The following is a 12,643-nucleotide window of genomic DNA, read 5'->3' on the forward strand; positions in this document are numbered from 1 at the left end:
TGCGCTATGCGCTATAGGTAGGTGAATATTATTTACGTTAGGTTCACACTCGCCTCGGGAATAAAGTTCCGAGCTTCATCACGGTCCAAGCCCGGCGACTAAAATGGGAAACTCATATTGGAATCGACGCACGTACCAGTTCGTAGTTCGTGGAAAAAAGTTTTGTTCGCTAGGGATATTTACCCATGCCAAAGGCTTAAGTTCATGGCGAGCTACATCTTGTGTGGTGTGAAATGCTGGACAGGATAGAGTTTGGCGCTGCAAGAAATTTTCTTCCTTTTTTTGTTTGTTGAACCACTAAACGAAACTCCTTTCATCTGTGTGGATGAGGGGCCAGAACAAGGACTTTTTCCAGCGCCCAAACCCATCACTTAGAGGGTGCTGAACATTGTCCAACATTGTTCCCTCACGTTCACTGTCTCTCCCCAGTGTCCCACCGTAAAGTGCGATAGAAAGCGGGTGCAATTCATTGCAGATTTCCAGGAGCAATCGGAACCATCAAGCCTCCCATGGGGTTGAATTGTCTGCCTGTTTGTCCGTTGGTAGAAAACGAGGGCGTTTTCACTGCTTTCAACCGCTAGACCACCGCCCACCAGCCAGTGGGTCTACACAGTGTTGATTTTATGACTAGCATTAAAATTATTATGCGATTCATTTTACGATTATGTCTACATCGTGCAAACATTTCGGTGGTCTCGGATTTTGGTGTTTCCCTCCGACTGGGATAATGATGAGGGATGAAGCGCGTGTAGCTAACAAATTTTACATTTGTTTTTGGTCAAACTGCCGCCCAAAACCATCGTCGCCAATATGGTGCGCTGTGCGGGTTGTGGGGTGCGGTTCCAGGGAAACTCGTTCTTTAATTTTACACCACTCAAACATTCCCAACTGTGTAGACGTTGCGAGTGGTCGGAATGGGCTGGCAATGGGCTCCACCGGCTTGTTGAAAGTTGTTTTTGCTCGCCCGCGCCGGAAGCTACCGAAGGGTTTGCCGGTTTAGACTTTCCACTGGTGAGGTTGTGCAGGATGCGTCCAGGGAGAGACAAGAGAGAATCAGGAAGGTAGGGATTTTTCCGACACATCACCACAAAGCATGGCATGTGGGTAAGCAACAAAGAAAAAAGGAGAGAGGCAAGGTAGTTGTTCTCCGGGCGGTGGAACGGGGCCACAGAGCCAAATGGAACAAATTATTGTAACGGCCATTATGTAAATTGAGGCTTAGACAGTTCGCGCTTACGACTTTGTCTGCCACTCTTTTCGGGAGCCACTTTAGAGCGATGCAATGGAAATGATGGGCGTTTTTCGCGTTAGAACTTTGCCTTCGCGAACTGTTCAGCCAGTTGTTGCTGGTTGGTAAAGAAGGTAATTAGTTAAGCCAATTTCCAGATAGCGCAGTCATTTGATGGTCGGTAGGGCAATCTGTACAACAGCTAATGGTTTTGGTGTCTAGAGCAGTGTTGTTGTTCGGCGCCCAAAGTACCAATAATCTGGAACGGTTGTATTACACCCGAAAGGACACAATTTGAACGACATTAATCTTTCACGTCATTTGGTTGGAAGAAATAAAGTAATATAAAGCAACAGAGGCAGTTTTCTGCAGATCAGGATGTTTTTGTATGGTTGTCATTTTACGGTGAAAATATATTGAATCATGCGATAATAGATAATTCAACAGTTTAAATTCCACTTGATCATACAACCTAATGTCCTCAAATTAAAGACCTAGATTGTCTGTGACGGAAATAGTACCTTATGTCCAGGACAAGTGTGCTAGTAAAGTTGAGTCCAATATCGAAAACTTCACCTATCGGAGGTCAAAAGTCATCACCGACAACAAAATTGATGTTGAGTTACGCGTAAGGGTGGACCCTTCAAAACTTACGTAGTCCTCTTAGCCGCGATCGAGAGGAAGATGCTCAGAAAGGGGTTCGACTCCGTATGTGCCAATGGACAATACAGGAGCCGTTACAAGGACGAGCTGTACGGTGTACGATGATCTCACCATTGCTCATAGAATTACACTACCCTGACTTCAGCCTGCTGATCACGTCATGAGAATAGCACCTGACGACCTAGTCCTTTTAGGCCGTACACTTAGGGAATGTAACTGTTTAAAACTTGTTAAATGCAAATGTGAAAGATAATTTCGAGAAGGTCTGGGCAGGTCGGTTATATCTAATCAATAAACAACAATAAACATGGGAGGGTCATATCCTTACCGTTACGCCTTTCTGTACACAACACTGTACATCTAGCTTTGAGTATAATCAAGTTAAGGGGGCATGTAATGGCAGGCTATCTGCGGGTAGTATTGCTAACAAATTGGAATGTTTTAAATATTTACTTATTTGGTAACTTTTTAAGTATCACGGGATGACGATTTATGTTTAAATTTGACTTTTTAGCTAAGGTTAATGGTAAATGAGGTTAAGTGAAGAAATAAATAGCAGTTGACGATATCACGAGGGCATTGTGCTAAAACGAAGAAGATACTAACAATGAATTATCCTTTGCAAAAGGTTTCATTAAGTAGAAAACTGGTTGACTAATACTTATAATGTTGTACTATCCTAAAATTTATACTAAAAAGTCATATAAACTCCTGTTTTTCGTTAACTTTAAATGACACGCCTCAGACCGTTTTAGTTTAGCGGGATCAAAACACCATCAAACGAGCGCCAATACATCACGCTCATCTTTGCAACTCATTGTGCCCGACATCATCTTAGCCGAATCGATTGACGACGTTTGAAGTGCCATTTAATGGGCAGCATCAAAGCAGCAGCACTGACCGACATGTGGTCAACTGCTGGCATATAGTTCGCAAGCCTAATCTTGCCATATTTGTACAAGCACACTTGAGCAGCATCCTAAGCAGGTCGTTCGTTGCTCCGACCTTCGTTGCATGGGGGGAAACCATTCTTCCAGTGGGATGGATTGGGGATGTTGGGTCGCCTGAGCCCGACTGGCCATCAGTAAATGATGATTGTCTTCATTAGCAATAATCGTTAACCCACCGGTGGAGGATATGCTGCATCATCAATTATGTTGCCGGAGGTTGTCGATTGGCTGGTTTTGACCCGGTTTGGTCGGTGCAAGCGGTGTGTAGGTAGGCAAGACGAGTCAAGATAGCCTTGCGAGAGATAGCCAAGCTACGGAACCCAGCCACGTGAGAATCGATGAGCATACGTGCCAGAAGCCGACCGAGACAACGTAGGGGTAATTTTCGACACCATTTAACAGGTTGACTACACGATCAATGCCGGTTAACCTTTAACCATAGTTGACCAACGTACGTTCAGGTACACCGAAATCAGTCCGCCGAGTAGTAAGGAAAGCAAAAAACATATATAAATCTACAACCCACACATACCAATGGATGGTGGCGAACGGAAGAAAAATGGCAATTTATTTGATTGCAACCTGCTTCTGGTTCCCTTGGTGCAATCCTTCCTGCGTTCTTCCCACCAAACAGTGTTCCTGGCTGAGTTCTTCTACCAGTTCGGTCTCAATCAAATGTTGCCTTAAATTGTGTAATTTAGATTATTAAGCCACTGATGCTACCAACCTGATAACGGCAGCAATCCCGCACACGGTTCCCACACGCAACCGGGCATCAAATCAGCGCTTGGAATACCGGAAAAGTCTATAGGAGAAATTTCTTGCCTTGCGTGCACCGTTGTCGTACCGTTTCCGGTCCAAATTCGTTTGTCGATAACCTGCTCGAGAGTCGCCCACATATATGCCTCACGTACACCTCATCGGAAGTGTCGTACCGGTGTTAGGCAGGGCAAAAGATGCGATGAACCTAACGCGTTACTGGCTCAGACAGAAACTGTTCAGAAAAGCCCCCCCCCAACAGCACGACTAAGGCAACATCTCGTAGGAAGACAACGGACGCTTCCTCTTCGTTTAGTCCCTTTTTGTGTCCCTATCCTCGGGCAGGGCTAGCCGTGTGCAAGGGTGTTGCTAACGACGGGAAAACGCCGCACTATGGTGCAGTTGATTTTACCTCAAATATTTATTTTTATTATTTCGTTCACACCTTCCCAATCATCCGTTCATCCGTGAATTGGACCATAGACCCAGCACAAAAAGAAGGGGCTGTTCTTTTTGCCGGTAGCTTGTGGTGATGTCGGTGGGGTGGATTACGGTGGCATTATTGAGTATCTTGCTCCCCAATGCACACCACCGACCGACCGAAGTGCCACAGAAACCCACTTGCCATCGAGATTCGTATTCGTAGACACGCTGGGAGTTCGGCAAAAGTGCTCCAGGGTATAGAAAATTCGGTTTCGTACCAATCCGCACCAACTTAACGGTTGATCCTTTACGGTGGGATACTTATGGGGCTTGGGTTGGGCGTTGAAGTGTTGAAGACTTTGGTGGTACACGAGTGCTGCGGAATGATGGTGGTGATGTGTGTTGCCAACATAGGCAGATCATCAATGAAGAGGGAGAGTTTTTGCTGCCAACCCTGACGCAGAGTACATGTGAAGATAGCTGCTGTAGGTGCGCGCTTCAGGGAAAATGTAGCTCAGGAAGGCAAAAAAAACCACTCCTGGAGGAGGAAAATCCGGAACAAGATCAGCCTTCAATTCTTCAAGCAGTGTAGCTTTAATTTTTTATCCCATCATCATGTAACATTGTCCTGTTTCCGGTTTCTGCACACCTTCCGCGCACCATCGTTTCGGTCGTTGGCAACAGTTCACCAATGCCATTCGTACGCCGTCAATGAATATCGCCCGGTTACTTGTCGGGAAGATATCGTAATTCAGCGGGCTATGTTAAATTCCACCACACACCCAAATGTAGGTTTATTCACACCAAACCTTTTCCCACGGTGGCGTCTTTATAGTCTGCGTGATTTTCATGTTCTTCCTCCGTCGGCACCGGTCTCGTGATCGATACGAGCAAATGGCGCAGGGATGGTATTCGATGTCTTTGGAGTAGAACCCTACGCGAACGCGAGGGATTCAAAACATCACCAGCAATGATTCCCATTTTTCTTCGATTTTCGCAAGGAAGATTTAAATTTTTCTTTGCACAGTTTCACTCCTTGCTGGCATCCGTTCAAGAAGCTTTACTTAAACTGACAGGCTGCCGGTCGCTTGCAGTACACGCGGCAGCCAGAGATATTTAAAGTGAAAGTGGTGACTTTAATGTTGGTACGCGTTCTTGCGATCGATTGAGTTGCTTTTTATGGTGTCATTTAGTGTGTGTGTGTCATCCTTCACGGTGCTGACTTTTGTAGGGTGTGGGATATGGCAGATCTTTAATCACATGTAGTTTGATTGATTAAATCCATTGATTGGAAGTGGGACGCATGCAGATGGGTTCAAAACGATAGCGAAGCTATTACAACATGAGTGGAAAAATACAGATGAAACACATACAATACAACACACAGTTTAGTCATACGAAATAGTTTAGCTATGAAGAAGGATAGAATATTGTATGATATTTGCAAAAAAAAAAAAAATGTTTCAAATTCAATCTTGGCCTAGGAAAGCATGAATATAACTTGGGGACTGATATGGGTTAAGAATCATATGATGGAGATTAAGAATTACTCGATGATGTGTTTCAACTGGATATTGAATCCTTGCAATCCCTTTGTGGCAAGTTGCATTCATAGAATGGAATGTTACACACAGTTAGGGAAAATTTGCGACTTAACTGTGGAAATTTGCAATTAGTTGTGGAATTAGGCAGAGATAGAGTATAATGAAAAACTAACGACCCAAACACATTTTTCGATTTTAATGTTAGAAATAGAATTGCTAGAATAATGCCAAACGCTGGAACGAAATTCCGCAGTTCGTTGTAAAGCTCCATGGTCGAGGTTGTACATTTCCCCTAGCTTAATGCAATAATCTATTGAATGATTGTAACTTTCCCCAACGGTATTCAATATTCCACTATCCATTTGAAACATTACACCAAGTGTTTGATAAGTTCCATTATATCGTTTAAAACCCTGTATCCTTCGTTTTAAAGCATCTGACTCAAAGTAATGCGGGCTTGTTTCATTAGCCTCTTGATAACTGGAAAACATTTTCGATGCTCAGTTTTTCACGATTTGAGTGATGAAAATATTTTGCAGGAAATGTAGATGGTCTACAAAATTGCCTCCCGGCCACTATATCTGAGAAACTTTTTCGGCACTCTCCCACTTTTTTTGGCAGATCAAAATGAAAACTCTTCTTCTTCCTTGGCACCACAACCTCGAAAGGTCTCGGACAAATCATTACTGGTTTTCTGTGACTTGATTTTTCTGTAATAAAGTAGTCAGGTTTGCGTACGGAGAGGCGGCCTTGATGGGATTTGAACACCGGTCCTGCCGTGAAAATGACAATGAAAACAAACAGCTCTTTTGCGACGTGTTTTGTAGAGTAGATCACAGATCGGTGTTGTGAGTGCTGCGAGCATAATGTAAAGTAAGTGTGAAAGAGATAGCCTTTATCAAGTCAAGTTTTGCGCCGGAATATAGATCTCGGGCACGATGAGTGACCAGGGAATGATAATGTTTTCGCCTGAAATCGTTCATCAGCTGTCCTGGCTGGGAGGCTATGCTTCACAGCATGGCGAGTGCTACGACCATAACGGAAAGTAAATGAGAAAGAGATAACCTGGAACAAGCTCATTTTCTATGCGGTTATATAGAGCCTAGGCACGGTAAGTCACCTAAAAATGACTTATTTTAGCATTTAAAGTTCTTCAGTTTATACAATAACGCATATGCATCGGTTGACATTTTTGAGAATCTTTGAATCTCATCGTTCGTTTTAACATTTTGTTTTATCTAGTTCTGTTACAAAAAACTAGTACAACTCATTCAGTTGCATAAGTTTGCAAAATAAATATGTACTTTTAATTAAAATGTAATGAATCCCTGGCTCGGTGTTTCTTGAACGGCTAATCAATTATGTAAACACCAATATAAATGTTATCGGGCAGTGAAATGGTAATTTGCAGCACGTGCTATCGACGTTTGTTGAAGAAACGGTACGCCAAAAAACAAAAACAAAACAAAACAAAATCTCTCTCACCAAACGATCGGTAGATGGAAAATCGCTTTCCAAACGATTGACATAAGCCACTGGAGAATGGCGTAATGGAAAGCGCAATATAAAATTCAAATTAATCCCCGTCAAAATCACCTATCCACTCGTGGTCAGAGGCGAGCACCGAGCGGTAGCTTGTTGGCACTGGTTGTGCTAACAACGTGGCTGACACCTCTAATGGTTTTAAGTAGCTGATCCATTCCAGGCGCGATGGGAGCATCGTTCCAACCCCCCCCCTTTCCTCGGTTGACACACCCGGGAACACGATACGGGAAAATGGCCGATTAGTGTTTTTAATTTCCCCGCCTCGCCCAAGGATTAAGGCAACCGCATCGGAATGGAATTATTTCCGAACGGTTGTTGCTTGCTGTGTTTTGTAGCAGGTTCTTTTTCTTTCTGCTTTTGCCGAGGGTTTTTGTTTTTGTTCCGTTTTTACTTATGGATATTGTTGGTGGAATCACATTCGCTTCGTGTGCCTGTTGCTTGGCTTCGTTACTTGCGCGTCGGTCGAACTTTCCCAACTCGTGTTTTTCTACCGCCCGCGATGGCTAATGTAACGAACGCCCGGGTGTAATTTAATGGTAAATGTAAATTGGTTTTAATTTAAGCAGTTACACCACAATGACATTCGACCAACGATGGGCAGCAACCGGGTGTCCCTCCGGGGTGCGAACGGGATGGTGAATGCATTTGCATGAAGGTTATCGTCGTGTTGTGTGTACTTACAGTCAACGCTGACTTTAATTCGCTTTGACACCGTAGGCGGCACACCGTTCGATGCAATGCAGAGGTATGCGCCCATGTCCAGGCGGGAAATTTTCGTAATTTCGATGGAATTCCCTTCCCACTCGAGCACTGTGGGAAGCGTTGGCGTATGCGCGTCCACGGGGCGTCCAGTTTTCGAATTCGATTCCAGCCGAAATGTGTGTGGCGTTTCGGGTTGATAGAGGCAGTTGGAAGAGTTGGGGGAAAAAGGCAAGAAATTTATTAATGCAGGCAAAAGACGGTGCAGCCGATAGCAGTGTGCGACCGGTGCGGGAACCGCAAGGGATCTTGGGATGGTGATTTCTAGCGCTATGGGAGAATTTCTTGACGGTAGGTGTCCTCGCGCTGGTTGTAATGTTCTGCCCGAAACTGGGGTCGTCCGTTAGTTGCACGTTTGAGTAAGTAGAACACACTTACCGTTTAACGATCTATTAATGGCTATTTTAGAGTTGTCGTCTCGCTTCCATTTGACCGTGGGCGTTGGGCTTCCCGTGGCTCGGCATTTAAGCGTCACGTTGGAACCTTCCCGGACGATAACGTCGCTTGAGCTAAGGGAGTCGTCAATATTCGGTGGAACTGTATTTGAAGAGAAAGAAGTATATTTTAAGGTTTTTTGGTGCTTAATATACTTTTGTATGTTGAAGACGTTTTGATTGTGAGGCAAAACGATCTGGTGGGAATTGTCCAATACAGAGGAAGCGTCTTTTATGAAGATTTCCACAAATCTGTATACTTATGAATGTGAAGAATGTATGATTTTCTTAACAAACTCTCTTCAAAACCACAAACTTCCGATGCGTTCTTCAGCATACACTCACGCAATAGATGCAACAATCTGTTCCAAACAAACTTCGTCGAAAGAAATCTTTGGAAAGAAAAATAATCTTCGCAAAACTACACACAAGAACATGACAGCAAGGCGTGAACAATGTGTGTCAAAATTGGGCAAAAAGAAACAGATTTGTAGAATGTTTTGAAGCACTTTTTATTGTGAGAAAGTTTCCCTTTTTGGTTGTCACTTTGCTACGATCAGTCCTTAGCGGTAGGGCAAGTGTTTGGTAAATTTTATGTACATATGTATGCATCGCTTTTGCTTCAGGTTCTGCCTCAGCGGATTACTGATTTAAAACACGTGAGCTTTATGCAATCAAATAGAATGGAGTAACAAATATGCACCTCGAAAAATGAAAAAGGAAACATTCACTCCCGCAAATTTCCTGTGAACATTGTTCCCTCCTGCAGCGAGATACTTGGCTCGGCTGAATAAGGAGCTTACTCCCGGGAACCTTGATTGTTTGCATCGGCTTCACGCTTAAGGGAAATGAAAATAAATAAATGTTTATTTTCAAATTGTTTTCATTTCCTTCCCCAGCCCACCAAGCCGTGTTGGAGCCCTCGCGGCATCCAACCGGCAAGCATCATACGGGGCTTTCCTCGCGCTTGTTTTCGCTGACTGTATTTGGAGTATTTTCTTTCCGGCGCCCTGTTTTTTTCTTCCTCTGTTTCGAACTCCTGTTTAGTCAGCAGTTTGGGGCGATGGATATTTTTCTTGCATCAGCCGCCAGATTGCCTTCGCTAAGCGTCCAGGTCACATCCACCAGCAATGCGTCCATCGTGAACCGGCGAAGCGACGAAGATAGACGACATCTTGGAGGCGTTAGGCAGCTCGTTATTGCTGCCAAGATGCTGCTGTCCTGCAGCCATGCCGAACACAACAATGTTCACCCGGGGAAACGGTGTACTTTGTGTATCGGATGACGGTGGCCAATGTGATCCTAATGTGATTTGAATTTAAATTGATTTCCGTTCTTCATTATGCCTATCGTTTTTCATCGGTGCAAACGACAAAAGTGCAAAATCGAATCACTTTCTTGCGCCCGTTGATGCAGCACTGCCGGGATGATCGGATTTGCTGCCTGGTTCTAGGGAAAGAAAATGTAGCAACACGGAAGGAATACGGCACAAAACAGCTGCAAACAATATGAAGAAGCAAGTGTACCGATTGCTTGCTGCTTCATCGACAGGGTTGGTCGGGCCAGAATCGAAGAATTGCAAAGGCTTGTGAGTACCGAAGAAACATTACCGAATGCTGCTACGGTATGCAAATGTAGTGCAGATTCAATTTTTCATTCTACGCTCTTGGAGGGCTAGAACATGGCGGAACCGAAAGCTAAGCCGAATGTTGATAAAGAGTATTGTTCACGTCGACACAGCAATTGTCGTCTGTTTTGCTCTGCACCAGGGTGGATTATTTTCACAATTAATCTTCAGAAAATCCTTCTATAATATCCAAGGATCGTTTTAACAAGCCATTTCGCCTTCGTTAAATCCGAGGATAGTTTCGTTCTGGCTAATGGAAAAGTATTGTTAGTTTCTGGGCGGCGCAAATAGGGAGTTGTCTATTCAAAAACGCATCAAGAAAAAACAGGTTCGAAAAACTAAAAACAAATTTTTGCTTCTTTCCGAAATCACATCTGTACGGTAAATAGGTGAAATAAATCTTCCCTTAACGGAGCAGAGCGCGTGTAGGATAAGTTAATTATCGCCGTTTTATCACACGACAGTCATTGCTCGTTACTTTAAGCACGACGCAGGCAATTTATTTCAGTGCTCGAGAGGAAAATTAAATTTTTCCCTTCCGACTTACAGGTGCTAACGAAGGCTATACACCGTCTTCGCAAGAGAATCGCAGTACCTAATTCGATTCAAGAGGCGCCACCACGCAGCAGTAGCTGATGGATTATAAATGCGAGCTATGATATCGATTTCCACGCTGAAATTGCTGGTCGGGTGGCGGAACGCTAAATGGCTTTTTTGAGCCCGTACCGACGTGATTACGGAACACAGCGCTTGTTCGCAATGTGATCACGTTCTACGGGAGAAAAATGCAGCCCTGCAGTTAAAGAAAATGAGGCCGTTGAAAATAGGGAAGGTTTGCGACCATTTCGGGGAAAAAAGTTATGTTTCGAGACTGCGAATGTACTTACCGACCACATGCAGATACCCGAACTGCGTTTTTGCCGTGACCGTGTTGATTTGGCACATGTAGCGACCCTTGTCCTCTTCTTGGACGTTTGATATGTGTAGGAACCAGGTCTTGTGTTTGTCATGCTTGTCGTGAGTGACGCTGATGCGAGGATTCCTTGTGATTACATGATTATGTACAGTAAGGATCGCGGATTGCTCGAAGTGCATCCACGCTACCTGAAGTGAATGAAAAGAAAAATGAAGGTTTGTGCTGTTTAGTACAACATATTAAATTACATGGTTGGTATGGTTGAACTTTTAAAAGCTATGTAGAAACTATAAAGAAGAGAGTTTGATGATTTCTTGTTCCTATAATTGCAAAACCGGCCTGTCGCATTTATCGAAGAGATAGTTGGAAACTATCAGAGAGAATATCGAAACGGACAATCAACCTCTGACCAGATCTTCACCATTATTCCAGCTACCATCTCTTCGTTGATTTTAAAGCCGCAAATGACAGCATAGCCTGTTTCAAACTATTAGATTCTTTTCAGTATTGTACAAATGATAGGATTCTTTTGTCTGAGGCTCTGCTATATAGCAGAAGTTTGCTAAATTATCGAGTAAAAACATGCAAAGTCCTATTACTTGCATCTGCTCGTTACAATGACGAGCTTTACGAGCTGTACGGTGATCTCACCATCGGGCAGCGGATTTGAATCATCAGGCTCCGGTGAACTAGTCATGTCATAAGAATGACACCGAACGACCCAGCCCGTAAAGTCCTTTTAGGCCAACCAGAAGGACAGAATAGGCGTGAAAGGCACAAGCAGCTATTAAGTGATGGCGTTGTCCGCTAGAACGCCCGGGATAATGCAGAACGGCTGGGACAGACGACGGTGATAGCAAGAAGTAATATCAAATACAGAATATCTCAGGTCACAGAATAAGTTTTATTTATATCTTAAATAATGTACAGATTGCTATGTATAAAAAATGAGACTTTGATTGTTTACATTACGTGTTATGTCAAAATCGCCTATTGTTTTGGAACATGGAGTCACTTGTTATGTGGACTGAAAACACTGTAATTGTATTATATAGCCTATGGCGACTTTTTTCATTAGTTGTGATAAAAACAGTTCTCAAATTAGCTGATGGATTGTTTCACATTGCATAATTTATTAATGTGAAACTGTGTACCCCAACTCAATCTACAATGTAATCTAATCATAGCAGACGTTCTATCTAATCATAGTTTTCAAGATGCTTCTCTTGCTCTTGAGTTACTTGAATTAAACATGAGCATATCCACCCAAGCTTCTTTGTGGATTCATCTATCTTAACTGAATTATGGACTCTTTCCCCCGCAATCTCACAGCTCAAGGTACACACAATTCCTAAACAGATTGAGACATATGGGACTAAAGGTAAAGCGGTGAGCATCACAGAAAAGGTCCACCCACAGAACCAACCTCTGATGCTTTGCAATTCCCTACGACACTGTGGAATGTTTTCTCAGCTGCTTGCTCGATTATTGACAAATTTGCTCTTTGTGTATGTGCCAGACGCTAGCCGCTAGTCGATGGGGTTCAAGCAAACGAATTCTCTGCCAATGGTCTAGCCTTATTTTGTGTACCTTCCAATTCAGTTGTTCGTGGAAGAAAAAACTGTCCCACCGACTCATAATCCGATGTGTTACTGCCCCACGGCAAACAAGGCGAAGCTGAAAGAGTTTCGACGATTGGATTGGAGATACCCTGGTGCGGAGTTCATGATTCAAACAATTGGAGATGTTTGAAGGAGCATGGAGGAACATTTACTCGGATGAAGTTTCTTCACCA

At 43.6% G+C, this 12,643-nt stretch overlaps 1 protein-coding gene across 7 annotated transcripts in view; it reads right to left on the reverse strand.

The window, feature by feature from the left end:
• Positions 1 to 12,643, reverse strand: part of LOC118513461 (lachesin-like) — a 59,214-nt gene that overhangs the window by 28,671 nt on the left and 17,900 nt on the right. For all 7 annotated transcript variants that reach the window (XM_036059229.1, XM_036059237.1, XM_036059235.1 and 4 more), the window contains exons 4-6: positions 10,820 to 11,036; positions 8,250 to 8,408; positions 7,794 to 7,922 (exon numbers count right to left, since the gene is read on the reverse strand). In XM_036059229.1, the coding sequence (XP_035915122.1) occupies positions 7,794 to 7,922; positions 8,250 to 8,408; positions 10,820 to 11,036 (505 nt within the window). The remainder of the gene's footprint in view (positions 1 to 7,793; positions 7,923 to 8,249; positions 8,409 to 10,819; positions 11,037 to 12,643) is intronic.

The sequence above is a fragment of the Anopheles stephensi genome, chromosome 3, assembly GCF_013141755.1.
Source record: "Anopheles stephensi strain Indian chromosome 3, UCI_ANSTEP_V1.0, whole genome shotgun sequence".
NCBI lineage: Eukaryota > Metazoa > Arthropoda > Insecta > Diptera > Culicidae > Anopheles > Anopheles stephensi.